The sequence below is a fragment of the Amia ocellicauda genome, chromosome 20 (assembly GCF_036373705.1).
Source record: "Amia ocellicauda isolate fAmiCal2 chromosome 20, fAmiCal2.hap1, whole genome shotgun sequence".
Taxonomy (NCBI): domain Eukaryota; kingdom Metazoa; phylum Chordata; class Actinopteri; order Amiiformes; family Amiidae; genus Amia; species Amia ocellicauda.
In genome coordinates, this window is record NC_089869.1 from 20,828,809 (window position 1) to 20,847,084 (window position 18,276).

General features: G+C 41.0%; 1 protein-coding gene across 5 annotated transcripts in view; it reads right to left on the reverse strand.

The window, feature by feature from the left end:
• Window positions 1-18,276, reverse strand: part of inpp5a (inositol polyphosphate-5-phosphatase A) — a 117,692-nt gene that overhangs the window by 64,182 nt on the left and 35,234 nt on the right. For all 5 annotated transcript variants that reach the window (XM_066693120.1, XM_066693123.1, XM_066693121.1 and 2 more), the window contains exons 3-4: window positions 9,433-9,533; window positions 8,951-9,038 (exon numbers count right to left, since the gene is read on the reverse strand). In XM_066693120.1, the coding sequence (XP_066549217.1) occupies window positions 8,951-9,038; window positions 9,433-9,533 (189 nt within the window). The remainder of the gene's footprint in view (window positions 1-8,950; window positions 9,039-9,432; window positions 9,534-18,276) is intronic.

Genomic DNA, 18,276 nt, shown 5'->3' on the forward strand with positions numbered 1-18,276 from the left:
GTCTTTACAGATGGCAAATCCATACGGCTGGACCGATTAGGAAACCCGTGATGGAAACGAACAGAGAGGCTTGGCTCGATTCAGCCGCTCATAACAGTCAGACTAGATATTAAAACTCTCTTAGCTGCATTAATAATGTTGATGGAGGCGAGGCGGGTTACTGGGAAATACCAGCGCAGGACGGTTCAGAACCAAGGGTAGGCAAAGTCAGTTTCATATAATTAAGAAAACCTTTTAGAGGATACAATAATTTTATGGCATCCATGTATACAGGAAATGCATACTTATAGCTATAATGCAGGTAAGTTTCATGCCAGGAACGCAGGACAAATTAAATGCCTTAAAAAATCCAAGTATCAAAAAAAAAAGGGGGACAGGTAAGGAAGTAAGCATTAAATCATTGAATTTGGAGTGATTAAACAGAACTGAAAGGGTCCACCTCTGTATTTAAATAGGTTTCTTAGATCACACGGTTTTAATGTTTTCCACCTTGATAGTTTAGCTGTTTTAAGTATTAGAGATACAGACTGACATTGAGATACACAAACAGACAAAGATTACAAAGACAGACTCATTGTTTAATTAACCTTATAATTATAAATAGGATTAAACAGGGTAAGATTTATAATATTGAAAATAAACGTGCATCTATAAACCTATGTATTTTACAACAGAAGAGGTACTTAAGTAGTAGGTACATACTTCATTTAAAAATCAATATTACACTAAAATACATTTCACGGATGACAAACATAAAAGGAGATTCATTATTTTCCCCCACTTTCAGATCCAGATTAATTCATCCAGGTCTGATTTTAATTAGGCTAACGTGTCCGAGAGATTTCCTCATAGTCCTAATCCGAGATGAAGGCAATTTAAATGACTCTACAATAAAAATGTCTCTGTTGCTTATAGAACGATTTCCAGAAAAAAGTATTAATTGAAACATAATAGGCTATATTGTAACCGTGCTTGTGATATATAAAACATCACCAGTCTACAATATAGGAAAACACAATTTGTGAGCTCATTTTCTTTCCAAAGATAATTTCTTGATTTAAATTATTTTTAAAAAATATACATCACATTGCGATTCAGATATTGCCGACATACAGTACAGCGCGTTGTGCGAGAGCCATTTCTCCTCCCCAACAACGGAGACGGTGTCACGTTGTACATGAGCACCATGGGCGAAAACAACTGTTAAAAGTTTCAATAGCAAAAGGATTATGGAAATCAAACCAAAGGGATTAGCTAATGGGGAAATAATAGGCAATGTCAGGCAGGGTCAGCAGGGATATGCAAATGAAGCACGTAGGAATCAATCAGTATATGAAAAAGGCACAATTAGTATTCTGAGGAGGAAGTGGAGCTATACATTTTTTTTCGCCACGACAGATGACACTTGGAAACCCGATACGGAACAAAATAATGCAGTCATTGATAATTACACGTGTTCCTTTCAATCCGTGTGATATTTGTACCATTTTGTGATGTATTTTTAATTCAAGATCATGATTAGAAGTGGAGATTGTTGTTGGACGGGCAGTATACTAAATTTAAATCCGCCATATTGTTACCACAGGTGAAAAACACCACTGAACAATGAATAAAGACGTTTATGGCTCTCGGACGGGCGATTGGGTTTGCTCCGACAGTGGGCGCCTTAATAAGGACACGTAAGGAACAAATGAAACATCATAATACAGAAATTGAATATTACCTTTGCTATCGATCAAAGCTCCAATTTTCAGCACGTCAGTATTTTTTTAATTTAGATCTGAGATTTTTTTTTTTTTTCCCTAGCCGTGGCCCCGTGGCTCTCATTCTTATTCCTTCCTGGTAGGAGTAACCATTTATCAGGTTTGTGGCAGAAAGTACCTTACGCCTGCTTAAAATGCATGGAGTCGGATATAAAATTAACCTTGTGGCAATTGTTTTCCCACACATTTGATGGCCCAATGTCAGCTCATCTGTTACCGGGGAAATAAAAAAGTCAAGCTTAAATGTACAAAAAATTATGACGGAAGGCCCTAAATAAAGCGAGGCTAATGAGAGTTTATTGAGTCAAGAATCAATCAATCAATGGGCGAGTGGATTAAGAAGAACTCATTGGCCTGCAGGAAATGATGGGGCCTGAGATTGTTAATTCTTAATCGGCCACACTGTGTCGAGATGCAGGAGGCCTCCAAAACTCTCAAATTTCTTCACGGGCCGCCGCGATGAGAAATCGATGGCGAGAGAAATGGAAACCCTGACGATGTTTACAGCCCAAACGACGCATCAGCCATGACCCAGAATACGGAGGGGAAACGAGAGGGGGGGGAAGGGGGAAATTCACTGGGTGTTTATTTGCTCTCAACACCTCCTAAGCGATCAATATTTTTAATTTGGATCCGAGTTATTATTTTTCACATCACAAGCGCTGGGGAGCGAAGTAAAGTGGCTCGTATTTTAGTGCTAAAAAGATCGATATGACAGTTTCACCTTCACTGCGAACCCCGGCAGCTGACGGCCGCACATCATAATGTACAGTATAGGGTGATGCAGGTTGCCTGTGTGCTGGAATCACATCATTATCTCCGCCGCGCAACCCCAGACAGAAATGATTTAGTTGGTCACGGAGAGCCTGGTGCCCTTAGTAAACCAATCGTGCCTCGTACACTTGATCAGCGCTCTCCTTTACGATGGGCGTTTAGGTGTGTGTGTGTGTGTGTCGGGGGTGGGGGAAGGAGCTATATTCATAATGTAGATTAGGCTCCTCATCATAAAAGGATCCATTTTTCCCCACCTGTAAAATCCAATTCATTATCCATCAATTCCCAAACAAAAAAAATGCGCAGCCGAAACCTTGCCCCCCTCGGCCTGCTCCTACCCAGCTCAGCAATCATTTATTTCTCATGGCAGACTCATTGATTGTCGCTCACCGCACGTTTTAAGTGTGTGTGTGTGTGTGTGTGTGGGCCTGCATAAGTGTGTGTGTTTGTGTGTGTAAAAGCAAGTGTGCATGAAGGATGGAGCACAAGAGTTATGGCCCCACAATATTACCGCGCCGACATCTACTTCATTTAAATTGTTTTGGTCTGTTCTGTCGTTTTCACCATATTGAAATAAGAAGTGGCGGATTTAGTCTGCAATATTTTAACCCAGTTATTTGCTGCCATCTGAGCAGAACATGCGAGAGGCTATAGGCGATGGATCATTTCTATCAAGCCCGTTCTTATTCCACGCCACAAACGACCTCCCGGTTAATGACCTTTCTTGCCACGGCAGGTTTGGATGTTATTTCATGTAAACGTATGTTCTGGGTGTCAAGTTAATAATGAAACAAACTTCTAAGACATTAAAAACAGGGCACTGCGGGGTTATCCTGTCAGGAAAACGGCCGATTGCTTCCATCACAGAGCGAACAGTAAGTGTTCATAAATTTGTATTGCCTAACAACATTTCATTATTGCATTACCGGAGCGTGTTAAGGGAAGAATTAGAGGCTAAACTCTCTCTAAAAGCAAAGTGCCAGATTCTGACGTCTAGATAATCTTCTAGAAGCGGGGGAACGTGCCGAGGGATAACAGCTGCTGATTTTATTCATCAGAAGATGTTTAGCGCCTTTTTTTTTTTGCTGCTGTCAGGGCGCCCGTCAAAAACGCCAGTCACCGATTCGGCGGACTATCCCTGCCCTGCGTTCACTTCAATAATGAAAAAGACTACTAATAACAGGCTGTTCTGCCTGTGCTTGGCCAGAGGAGAGCAGAACACAGCGTGTTTCAGGGGCATATACAGCAGATACTGGTTATATTTTTAACCAGTATACGACTTTAGTTTGAACCAAACCTGCTTGTGTGGCTCATGGAGTCACGTCTCGACTCGGGAGCAGATGCTCAGAGGGCCTGTTTGTTTGTTTGACAGTCGGAGATGGACTATCGTGTTTGGAAAGGGTTTGGCAGGATTGACAGCGCTGGAGGTGGGAGCGCCGAGGTTTGGGCCCGGTGGGGCGGCGATGCACATGCTGGGTCGAAATAGCAACCAATCCCTTTTTGTTTTTGATGTTCAATTTCCCCCACACTAGATCTTATGCCGATATGATTGTGTGTGTGTGTGTGTGTGTGTGTTTGTACCACAAAAAAATCTTCTCAAAATGTGTACATATGACGAGATTAGCACACAACCTCCAACTACTATGGTTATTACTGACTTGACTATCAAACTGGGCTGAAATTCAGTTATTGGGAAATTCAGATATCAGACTGCATTCTTTGGATTTATTATTTAGATATGTAAAACACAAGGTTTGTATGATCAGAGGAGATTCCTTTTATTAGACGCGTTTTCTTCTACACAGTAACGTTTTATCTGTAGTGAATTTGGCAGAAGTGAAGTCTGTGGGTGTTACAGTAGTTAACAGTAGTAGGCCCATGCGTACATTGTTTTGTAGCACGGCATGCTGGGAATTAAGGTGGCACATCATGCCCACATATGGAGCGCAAGGGATCGCCACCATTTTATTAAATGTATAAATATAGATAAACCTGGTTAAAGATTGCCTATATGCCAGTGAAGCTTCAGTTATTCTGGGAGTGTGTATTTCCTCATCGCGCATATTCAAATGCAGAGCGCGAACTGTAATAACCCCAGACATTATTACACTTCATTAGACATTATAGTCCAGACCTTAGCACACTGATTATAAATATTAATGGCCTGGAACCAGGGGAGGGGAAGAGAATCATCTGGCAGCGCCGTCCTAATTGACATTTTACCTGCTGTATACCTTAGCACTGCAGTAAAACAAGACAACTGGAGGAATCAAAGAGGGATAAATCCCTAATTTCTTTCTCATTTAGCCATTCCTGAAGTTAGAGCAGAGAAAGTCGTTAATGTTATGTCCTTCTATTGACGTCCCGTGCCTCGCAAGGGATAACTAATGGTTTTTCTATACTCCTCAATGTTGGCCAGTTAAATTATACACATTATTTCTCTGCTGTTAGACCACACTGATCAATAGACTGCTCAGAAAACACTGAAAACCTAAGTGGAAGTGTTTCCTCTAACCGGGCTCCCGTTACGATCTGCTGTGGCCCACTCTCGCGGCGCCTGACAGGAAGGGCACGGCAGATTAAGTGATGCGAGTAATTCTCAGCCCAGCCTCGCTCTGCATTCAGCAAAAATCGGCTTCAGAGATCCGTCAGAGTCTCGTAATAAAAGGGGCGAATTTACGGCCACCGCGAAGGATGCCGGACACACTCCCCTGACACGCAGGACGCAGACTGGGCACCCACAGCTCCAGCCAACACTGCCGGGACATCAACCGCCCTGTCTGATCTCACAGAGGCCTTTCCACGCGTTTTATTGGTGTCTGGAATCCCCAGGCGGGTCAAGGAGATGTCAGAAGGTATATCCGTCTCCCACGCGCGTACAATAAAATACAATTTTAAATCAATACTTAAATCAACCAACTCTTTACTGTATTTATTCGTTTAAAGCTTTTTCGGAAAGGCGTCTTCCGTGGCCGACCTAATTAATCCCTAACTAGGTAACTGCTTACTTTTTACCTGACTCCAGCATTTCAAACAAAGGTGTGAACTAATCACCTGGGTCTCACCCTTCACAATGAATACGCCATCATGACACAACAGACAAATATTAATAAACCTATTACTTCACCAATGCAAACACTTTGGGGTGTTATTGCTGGTGTCACATCATATTTAGGAGTGGATGGGAGTCCAAATGGTGTAAACATTGGCAAGCAAGTACTCAGAATACATTTTTTATGATGCTGTAACCAATTAATTTGCGATTCCAATACGTTTTCCATTTCAAAAGAAAACACTTGGCTTCTTTTAGGAGGCCAAGTCTACAGTTTTATCTTGGCAAACTAATCTCATTGCTATTTGAATAGTGACCGACGTAACCTGGTGTCAAAAGCAGAGGAACCAAAAAATGTGTCAATTTAATGTCTGGATAAAAGTCACACAGAAGAACAAAACAAACAGACAAGAACAAAATGAAACGGCGCTATAATTCAACAGATTAATCACAAGAGCAATCTAGTGTAAGTGTAATTTGTTTTAAAATGACTGATCTTCCCTAAGAAGGGCACAACAGACAGATACCAAATTCAAATGTAAACTATTAGCGAACGTAATCCACGATAAAGATATAAATGAATACAGCACGAGCAATAGCAGAATCACTTTATCATCATGGCAGTTAGTTAATTTTATAATAAGTACATGTGTGACTTTTCACGGTCCTGTGATTAATAGACATATGCTCCCACGAAGCACAACCTGTCACTTCTCTGAAATACTGGGAGCTGCCAAGAAGACGGGGTTTCATACAGAGATCTCAGTGCAGTTCGCTCTCATCACCGAAGAGCTGATTTATCACTGGGCTGCTTCTAAAAAATAATTTTATTTGAGAAAAAAGGTTTATCAAGAAGAACTGTAGATGTGAGAATTTTGTGATAACTGAGCATGATATGATATAGTAAGATGCTTAAACAACAAGGAACATTCAAAGCTCAGCGTTAAAAATAAAATTGAATGCGTAGCTGATCACAAAAGGGCTTGACATTGTTATAGTATAGTTTATACATTTACATTGAGGTATTCCCAGTGCTCACTTCCCTTTCAGAAACAGCCCACATTCCCCACACTGGACCTGCGGCGGCCATAGTGACTGAGCTGACCCCAGTCTCTCTCCGTAGTTGGGGTTGTGGTGGAAATATGCCACTAGGTGACTGTGAGGGGAAACTCACTTTGGCTTCCTGTGTTACTGCATAACTGCTTTGCAGATTAGCGAGGGTCTTCTTATTTGAATGCTATATGTCCTGCCCCTTCCATTAAAATAAATCACTGTGATTTGCTTAATTTAAAATAAAATAAAATAAAACAAAGTATTACCAAGTATACATTGCGGTTGTGGTCAAGATCGACACAAAACTCTCGGTGTGTCTGGTGACAAAATAACAAACAGAGATATGAATTAAAGTCTGAAGTGACACTTCCTCCCTAAAACTAAGGAAGGCAATGTTGCAATAGTATGGTATTAAAAAAAAAAAAAAAAAGCAGCAGTGTTTGGCGCCACCAAGAGGTGATCTTCCCTCATTACACAGAGCTCCCATCGCAGACCGATTTAATTAGCAAAGTGGAAACAGAATCAATTAAACAGGACGTTTGAGCAACCAAACTGGCTCAGCTGGGCCACTGCAGGTCTCAACTCGACATGTAATGTTGACTCACACTGAGTTTGAAACACGCAGAAAACAAGACACTGGGATTTATGAGTCAGTTTGTTGTCAGCTAGAGATTTGCATTATCTGCAACCTTTCCTAATAACTCCCCAACATCACACACCAAATCTAGTTCAAACCTAGGAATTAAACTGCTCTTGAAAAATCCTATTAACCCTTCCTCACTCAGAGGGACTAAATAGGAACTATCTTGTAATCTAACCCATTAGTCCATCTAGTGGCCATACGTGGTACAACAGGTACAGATTATAATATATACATTTAATGTGTTAAAGTGCTAACATTTAGAGTAGAATTGGTATTGTTGCTTTGTAAGTTTGAGATAATCAATGGTACAATGATCATTATTAGAGCAAAGAGGGAAAAGGAGAACAGGTGACTTGTTCCTTTTGTCATCAACCATTGCAACAATATACCTGTCCAACACAACATCTCACAACGAACACACAACTAAAAAGAAGCTGCTTAACTGAGCTTGTGATCAGACATCTCACAGTGAAGATGGACTGTTGTTCATCAGTTTGCTTATAACAAAAGCAACTTCAAATACGTCCTCTCCTCTAATAACTTTAAAAGCTACTGAATGTACTTGACCTGGAATTTGATTTAACAAATTACAGTAATCCTGTCACAAGCCCTATACGTCTCCCACTTAGAGAGGTGAAGATTTGAGCGTCTCTGCCGTGACCCTGAGTAGGATTCAGGTGGGGCTTTTTATTCTTATTTGTATAAATTTTTAACTCATTTATCCGCTCACTCACCTCCCCGTGAATAACACCGGTGTACCATGGGGAGTACATGATAAAGCTGTAGGGTTTCAGGTGTAAGCAAGGAGGAAATGCGTTTAACCAGGAAACCCAACACCCTGAGCAGGTGCATTATCTCAAATCAATAGCAGTTCTTGCAAGCCTCCATAAACTCGCTGCCCCCGGCACGTCGGCACTGAAGACAGCTTCACATAATGGGGTAAGTGGAAGGGGAATGCCTCCTGACAGACACTCTTTAAAGATGGCTGCTAACCCCTACAGTAGGGGTGTCAGACTCCAGTCCTGGGGGGGCGCAGTGTCTGCTGGGTTTTGTCTCCTTAATTGGTCTAATTAAACAATTAACTTGATTAATTGAACCCATCTCTCCAGACTCTGACATGTTCTGTGGGTTCAGTGTTTTGAGTCAGACGCATTGTAAGCTCGCAGCTATGATAAATAAAATATGAAAGTTTTAGATAAGCCTACCTGAGTGAATAATGACTAAGTAATTTGGAGCCCCTGTTGGAACAAAAACCAGCAGACGCTATTATTATTATTACTTGATTTCTTAACAGACAACCTTATCCAGGGTGACATACAATTGTTACAAAATATCACATTGTGGAGTCGGAGCCCCCTGCCCTACAGAGATTATTTTTTGTTTAAAGTTTCTACGTTTGTTGGAAGATGAGTTAAGGATATACATTCAATGCACAGTGCTTGATAACTAATCCTGGCACAGCGATACTGAAATCACAACTTGAATTTGAGTTGAAATTGGTTTCATTTCTATTAAAAACAATAAATACCTGAAGACTTTTTAAAATATAGGTTATTTTAAAGAGCATTTCTCACAAGCCTCGATCGCTTTCGAATGACAAGGGCGGCTCTTCTTCTACAGTTGTTATGATTCAGTGTAAAACTAAAGAGATGAAAAGCCATTTACTGTAAAATGCTCTTGGGATTTGTAGTTCTCGTCCAGGTACACCCGGGCCCTGTTGTAGTCCTTCATCGCATCACTGGACAGCAGCTCTCTTGAGAGGACAAAAGAAAGAGCATTATAATCTTAAAACATCAACAATAACATGTATTTATTCTCCCCCATATAATAATATTTAAATCTACATTAATACATTCAAGTAATTGGATATCATTCGAAATGTTTTCTTTTCTTGCATACAAGTTCTTTATTTATTTTACCCTGAATGTTTTTTATTATAATTGCACGCTGCGGACAGATGTCTGTGAATGTTTGAGAAATCGCTGTGGCCAGTGGGGGGAGTTGTTCCCTTAGTTTTCCCCTCGATGTGAATTGTCAAACAGAGACATCATCATCAACGACAGTTTTGTCATGTTTTTATAGGAAGTAAAAATATATATATACACATACATATATACACATAAGATAGAGGTTCGTTTTGCACATACTTGACAAACGTATCCACGTGAGACATGGACTCTTCATAGTTCTTTCCGCCCACTTCTTGACAGTGCACTGCGAGGAAGTGCGGCTTGTGTGTGTGTACAGTCTGAAAACAGGAGAAAAGACAGCATCTCAGTCCAACCCAAATCATTTACATGTTGTGCTATACCTATTAAATGCAAATAATCATCATGCGTCAAAACATGCATATCGAAAACTACAATGTTAAGGGAGTAGGCCGGGGGGGTTCCCTCAGCACTGTATTGAGAAGGGAGACAGTTTTGAGTCTCATGCCACCTAGTGGAAAGAAAACAGATTGCAAAACAAAGAGGTGAGGGAAAAACCCTTGAAGTTTGTTGCTACATCTATATTCTTAGCTATGGTATATTAAACATCCTTATTTATGTATAAAAATAGACATTAAGTAATCATCTCATACCACTTAGAGCCTTTTAAAATGCATCAGACACTACAAAAGAGAACAGATGCAAATCTCCGCAGGCAGGAGATCTTGTCCCCGTCGAATCAGCCCGTAAAGCACAGCTCTACAGCGCCAAACCGCTCCAACAGAGGAGTGCCAATTGAATCAGCGCCGATGAGAGGTGCTTCAAGCTTCATATAATGGATATCATAATACAATATGCAAGTGGAGATAAAATAATAGTCATTCATGCCATCCTAGAGCTCTCTGTGTAAACCACGTGTATCAACATGGAGCGAGGATTCATTTCAGAGCACTTGTGACAGAGAAAACCCGGCAGAGATCTAGAACGGATAACATCCGTAATGTGTCGACGAGAGACATTTCAAAGCCGTAACTGATCTGTGTTAAACGGCTCGGATGCATCACTTAAGCCCCACTGTAGTCTCTTTAAAGACGGAGCCGTGGAGAGAGAAATAATCAATAGGTTGTAAACGCCTGCATTTCTGTCACTCGGGGATTCTGTACACAAACTGCTGTGACTGCAAGTGATACTGTAATTAGGCCCAAGACAAACACCATACCATGCGTTAGAAAACCTGAATCGTACCTGTGATTTTCACTCATTCAATAAAATCCGTTCTGTACGAAGGAACAAGGCTAATGAGAACAAACGGCCATTAATCATTAAAGCTCACAAAACAGCCACTGAAGCAAATTCTAGTTGCTGTATCTGCCTCATTTAACTAATTACATTATGTTGTATGCCATATGTTTGTCTAGATCCCTACCCTCTCTCTAGAGTCTGCCGGTGAAAGCGAGTTAACTATGATAAAGGTATCGGACAAATACACCAATAACTGACGCGACAAAAATGTCACGTAAGCGATCGGCACCCGCCAAAAACAAACACCGGCATCTCAAGCGTAGATGAGCCAGAAACGGGAAAAATGCAAAACAAGTAAGCATGGCTTCCGTGCCTCTTGAAATAAATAAATCAATACAAATAAATAAACCGCACTGGAAATCAATTCCGTCTTTCTAGAGCCCGGTTAAAGCCTCAGCTGGGATACAGAGATGGTGTGTGCTGCTTTCCAGGAGCCGGGTCATGCCAGAGTACACAATTATTCACCGCTCCGATCCATTTCCAAGCGCCTTCGGGGTGCCTGAATATACCAAAGTTGTTCCGAGGTGTTGACCTGTAACGGAAATCTTTACGGAAGTGAATTATGGCACCCAGAGGCCTCCAGTTTATGCAGTACGAGAGGATGGATGAACGGACCAGGACATTACATCTCTGTCACACAGGATCTGTAGCTCTCCAGGGGGGTGTTACATGAGGGACAGTCACAGGAACTAGGAGTCCAGTCTACTCCAAAGCCTTTATTATTCTCGCTAAAAGTGAAAATCAAATAAAACTAATGTATGGCAATAACACTATGGATTTTCAATCAACCTATGGCTCGTCACTTAACTGAGTGACCCAAGACTGCAGCGCTGAATCCAGAATTCCCAACACAAAAAGATTAGTATACCTCTCAGCCTCTACTGAGCAGGTCGACTTCTGCGTGCGGCGATCTGACCTTATCATCAAAAATCGCCAGGCTTTTCCTGCTCCCGATCAGATCTGTAAGTTCCCACAGATTTAAATAGGGCAATAAAACCATGTACAGTTTTAATGTGGCCAATTTGGACTCGGTTCATTGAGGTAATATGGTGTGTAAGAATTAAAGAATTGTATAAAACAAAGAATATCCAAATTTAGAACTTTACCGCCAATTTAAATACGGCAGAAATTAAGGCATTGATCATAATTATCATAATACACTTAACTGGTCTTAAAGAGGACTAAAGCAGAAAGATGATAAAAACAACCCTTTTCAGTAAACCTCTGCCAGTTGGAGGACAAACGGACGAGCACAGACGTATTCCTCTGTATCTGTGAAATGTCGAGCCATAAACCTCCGTTTCCACATAAAAACACAGTGCGTAGTAGGATATTTGTCTAAGGAACTGTTTTAGCCTTCCCGTACACAATCAATGTGTGTTTGCTTTTTCTATTTGCTCTTTAAGGGTGTATATTCATGTTACATTTATCTTAGTTGCCTGAATGCAGTCCGGGACTAGCTCTTATGAATATGAATGCTTTTCTGTGTTATTAAAAGAAAACATTGTGTGCTGCAGTTTAACGCTACATTTCCACTGAGCACAGCCAGGTTTTTGCTGGGGTTTCTCTGTGTCTGTGTCAGGAGTTTCTAATCCTTTCAGTGAGAACTGGAGGTGGGGAACTGACCGAAAATATCAAATTATTCCTTCAAGTTGCTTCAGGGTCACTTGAGGTTTTTTTTAATTAATTACAAGCATATGTAGGAAGAATGGAAAAAGACAACCTTACCAACTCCCTCCATAAGCAACCTTATGTGCCCATGTTTGGGGAATACTGCAACTTAGCTAGCTACCTCTAGAGCAGAAGACTTGGATATGAGACTCAGTTTAACCTTTTAAATGCCTGTTGGAGTGGGATACCTTTTTAACACAATGTATTTTAAAAACACCAAGAAATAATTGTTTTAAATGTGATGTATTTATTTATAGGATAACCCTCCCTTAAATGCCTGTCAAAACTGTAAGGAGCAACAATTGTTTGAAGTAGAGGTCACATTCAAACCGGATGCATTTAAATCAACACATTTCTTTTCTTTTCTTTTCTTTTATTTCCCCCCCATATTCAGTTGCCTTAAGACACACTGGCAATTTGTTCCAGACTTAACATTTTCAAATCCATCTCCTCTACTAGAGTTGGTCCACTGATACAAACGTGGAAGTGTAAGAATGATAGAGTTAGAGTTACTTTACTCTCTGTACAGTCAGGAAACTTCAGTTAGCGTGGGCTGTGTTTGTCACACTGTACAGGACTTCTAAACCCGCTGCACAGGGCAGATATTTACTCATGATAAGTTGCTCAACCGTTATAAGTAATTGATTCTCCGAGGATAAAAAAAAAAAAAAAAGATTAAAATTGTTTGTTCTGATTAAAAAAAGCAATCAGTTCGGGTTGGATTAAAGACCAGGGTTCAGAGTACCAACCCAGGCCTGTAATAAAACAAACCAACAATATATATATATATATAAAAACATACATAGACAGGGAGGGGCAGAGACTCGACTTGCTGGAATGTTTTATTGAAGAGAGGATGATTGTTAGTTCTATTTAGCCATATTATTATTAGTATTATGTGCCATAAAACAAAACAGTTTCTTGAGAAGGCACAGGCCCGAGTGGGTCCTTACAAACTTGGCCGTGAACACGGCGATTAAACAGTCCTTTAAGACTCAGATTATAGTCTGCAAGGGACTGGCACTTGTTTAAGTTTATCATATTCATAAACGGCATCAATGTAGACAGCTGAACCATAAAAGGGGTTTTCATGTGGTTTTGTGCCGTCTCTATTTTACAGTCTGTCTAAACAAGCGGACTGATTATTTAACCCAAACTCCGAACCCAGACCATTAGCCTGAAAGAAGGCTACAGGCTGGAGCGCTTGGCTTCGGTTAGGGGCTGGATAGCGTGGTATTGTGTGCGTGTGTGTGCAATTTCACTCGCTTCTCCGTCTCCAAACAGGATGGGATCCCAACAGAATATGGACCTGCCAGGAACTCATTCTTTTGTGTTCAAGGAAGAACGCACAAACAAACATCCTTCGCACCATTAAGAGTGCAAGAGGTATAGGAAGTTTAATTTTAAAAGTAGTTTCCGTTCCAAGACAAACAGAAATTAAAAATATATGAATCCAATATAATAATAGCTGTAGTAAAACACGCAAAGCAGTTTCTTCAGCACACATACAATGAAAGTACTTTGCTGTCAGTGCCTACAACATAATGCTTTATTTGTTTTTCTAAACTGAGGAAAAACCCCAAAATAAGGCGGCAGGGTTCTTGGGTGACACTGGAAGGAAAGTCTGTGGTTTGGGCCACGCCGAAGGATCAAGTGAATGTACAGTTGTGGTGAGAAAAGCCCTAGAAACGGCTGCATCTAAAAACGGCGAAGGCAACTCCCAGAAGAATCCTCTTAAGCCTATACCACAGTCATATAGGGAACACCCTCGTGTGTCACTTCAAAATCTCCTCTCTTTTTCTTCTGAATGGAGTCTTTCTATGACAAAATAGTTTCTGTGGGAGAGAAAAAACAAACATGACAGTGCCAGTTACAAGGAAAAACTCAAAGATCTCCGCTGGTATTAAACGATATCAAAAAAGGAAGCCATTTCCCAAGTAATCAAGTCAGTGATTTCATCAGCCATCTGCTCATCACCGCATCTCAGTCACAACCTCCCAGGTATCATCAATATCCCCCCTGCTTGGGCCGAGCCCTCTCGTTAGTGTCAAAAAACCCTCGGCCTCTGATAAAGCAATCGATAAAGCAATTCTGCCCGCCGCAGGCAGTGTCACTTAAATTGCGGGAGTTTATCTAAGCAAGTACGGGAGAAACAGAATTATCCGTGTTACGAGGGAGCCTATTCATTTTCGAAGCTTGTCACGCTGTCAATCCTTGGGGAGCAAAACCAAGCACAGAGCTATAGGCACATAAAGCATGTACTCTTACAATATATATATATGATTCAAAAGGCATACTTGGCACAAGTACAAGTAAAAATGTTACAATCATTATTAATACATTGATTGACTTTCATTAGATATGAAATGGTATACAAGTATTCGCGACACATCATTGCACGAACACAGGGGATGCGATTCAAATCATTATTGATGTGTTATCGGCCAATTTAACACCCCTAAGCTTGTCTGGGCGACAGAAAAGCACAACCATCTTAACATCCAATTAGATTCGTCTCGTTAAATGCCAGACAAAGTACTGTTTACATTGTGTATCTGCAGCAAAGAGAGTGACCTCAGAAAACAAACAAATACTATATGCAAATATCCTGCTCTGATTAAATGAACAGACAGTGACTGACTAGCAGTGCGATCCCTGTGCTGGTACCACTGTACGATATCAAGAACTAGTAAATCAGCGATATCAAGTATAAAATAATACAGGGACTATATGGGAAAAGGTCTGTTTTGGTTCCTGTTCCGGAATGTTGGCAAATTTAATTCTACTATAATAATTGAGATACTTTTACACAATTAGGCATAAATAAGACGCTCTAATGTCATGCATGCCTCCACAGCTGAGAGCGCTCTCGTGCATGCAAGGGTTACTGGCACATGTTCTGTAGTTAAGATATTTGTTTTATACAAATGGTCACCTGCAACGGCTAAACTGGAGCTTAACCAAGCGCCCCCCTCCGAGCACCACGTGAGCGCGCCACTGCGACAGAGAGCAGCCAGCGCTGACGTATGCCGAGGCCTGCACACACACACACACACACACTCTCTCTCTCCGCTTCACCACAACTTTCCATTCATGCTCCACTTCTGCCGCGTCGAGCGCTGACACACGTGTGCTGCAGAAGGAAACTAATGCCCTGTAACCCAGTCTTCAATGCATTTTCCATCGAATCAGCTGATACAAAGCATTGCGTTTAAAAACTAACTACTTTTGTTTTTTGCTGGTTGTTCGTTTAGTTTAGTTTTTTAAATCGTGCATCGCAACACACTTTTACTTCAGGCGACTCAGGTTTTTTCTGGTTTATTTTCTTTTGGATTTAGCCACAGTCACCACATTTCAAATGTCACGGCCACCGTTTGCTTTTCGAGTTGATATTTAACAGTATGAAATAACAATGGATTTCAAAATGTCTGTAAGATTAATAATTCCAGATAATTCCTGAAAGTATAGGCTATATATGAGAGAGAGAGGGAGAATGTATTATAAGTATATATAATATTTAAAATTTATTTTTGCCACCACTTCCCAAAAATATACAAAATTACAGACATTATATTGGATTTGCAACTGATAATCAGAAACACAGTAAACCTTCTTAAATAGCTGTAACACGTGCTCTATTTCTGCCAGGAAAATGCATAGCAAAACAAATAACCCAATGTGGCCCACAGTTAAAAACAACCCGATTAGCTGCACATCCACACTATAGAAAAACACACACAGCTCGTCTCTGTTGTATCGGGGAGCAGGCTTGCAGGATATCCTACTACTGTAAACCACCAAAGAGCCAGTCAAGCAACATTTTTTTGTTCCAGGATGTTATGGAAACATTATCTAGCAGTGTATGGAAAAAGATACCACACAACTTTAACAACAAAGAGGTTAATATAGCACATTGCAGAGTAATTACACTGAATCTTTTTTGTTTTTGTTTTAAACAATCATTTAAAGTGTCACAAACTCAATGTGAAAAGGATGCGATGTATTTAAGACCATAACACAAAGCATTGATAAGGAAAGGGGTGACAATTAACAGTCATAGTTTTGTGCAAAAAGCAAAGTAAGCCACTGCGTTTGTGGTGAGTGTTTTGAACTAAGGCTCACCTCCTCTCTCCCTCTCTCTCAACTTTCTGTGGTCAAATATTAGTCTAACTGTAGCGCCACATCAAGATACATGCAGGATTTTGCAGGAGTCTGACAATCTAGGCCCGCAGTTGTCGGCGCAAGGTGCTCTCTGAACGCCGCTGTGTGCTCGGCGCACCACAAGTTTCCATGACGCGCTGGGCCTGGCAGCTGGCAGGGCCTGCCTCAGATAATAGAGCAGCTCGCTTTAAAACAGCCGAGCTGCAGCCGAGTCATTTCCACTTCATTCAAAGTCGCCGGGCTTCATAAATCTCCAAATTTACACAGAGGGAGAGAGAGAGAGAGAGAGAGAGAGAGAGAGTCTGTCATCTTAAATTAACATGATTCACACATAGCTGTGGCTTCAAGACCTCGGAGAACTTTGTTCCATAGGAGAATATAATTGGTCTCAAACGTCAGACACTTGAGCACGGTCACTAATTGCTTATATGTTAACAATACACCTCTTTAGAAGCCCTCTTTGATTAATATATGATGAGAAAAACCATTCATTATTAGCGTCAGACCAGAAAAAAAAAAAGAGTCCAGATGTTGCAGTTTTTTTAATACTATTATTTTTATACCTCACAATCCCCATTCATATTTTGCCATTTCACGGACACATGCTGCCCTTTACAGCGCATAAAAGGGAATACTTGATAAGGGTCAACAGAGTACAATAACTACACAATGTATTACAGTAAATCACGTCTCAAAGCGAGTGAAGAGAGGGCTTCAGGCCTGCCCCGGCCATGCACCCCGAGCTGGCCGAGCTCCAGATGACCAGGAATAACATCTCCAGGGCTTTCCCTGTGCTTGCAGAACAGCCACGGCACAGACCTCAAACGCTCAATAAAGAGATTACGAGTTGATTGTGACACCATGACAGTTGGGCGTTTTCCCTGGGCCTAAAATACGAGTTAAAGTGCAGGAGCATCAACTCAATCTCACGCCTTGAGGAAGCCAAGAAGGGGGACAAAAATATGAATCGTGTTCAGATGTAACATAATGGTACCGACTTATACCTGTACCTGCATATATATTTGTAATATATGTATAATGCGTGTGTGTGTCAATGAAAAGTACAAAGGAAAAGTGCAGAGTCTTTACTTTGTCAAGAGGCTCTTTAGCACTCTAAGGAGATCAATACTGCAGCCATGCTATTGCCTTCCCTGCTCTGCCAAGTCAGTTTTGCTCCCCGGTGACCGGGCCGCAGACACACCTGTTGGTTTGAAGCCAGCTGTGCTCACCTGCTCAGTTCAATGAACTCCCCCCCACACTTCCCTATTGAACACGTCTCAAAGATTATATATTAAAACTGCGAGCACTGAAAAGTCAAAATGAAATCATTCACTGCACCCTCACACTCGCCACGCCCAGGTGAGTTAACCACCCTGACAGGAAACCGATTGCAATTGCCCTGAATACTGTACGCTTCTAAGCGAGACATTTTTCCATTGATACCTTTACACATCTTTTTAATAGATGGTTTTCTAACAGGTTTATGTCGGTATTAATGTCATTTCTATTAAATGTGTGGTCTAACATATTTCTTCAAGTTAAAAGACTAAATGACACATTAAGAGCAAAAGACAAAATGTAAAAACCAGCATCATACAGATCGTTACTTTGCCGCATCTTTGGGAGTTCTGATATGACAGGAGTGTTTCTGTAAGCAATAAAGAAAAAAGGAAAGATGTACAATCCAGTTAAAGTCACCAGAGCTTTGAATCCGATTGTGTTCGGTTTGTCCCCAGTGGGCACCTGTCTATTTCGGCCCAGTTCAGTCCTCTGATTGCAAGACGGGTCAGGACTCCCACACAAATTAAATGATCATATTGTTTGTGGGCATTTACAGGTCCACAATATCCCCCTTTAGTTTTCTTTCAAAACCATCGAAGAAACACCGTTGCAGGGAAATTTCACAGTGTCCTGACACTGCACTCGTAA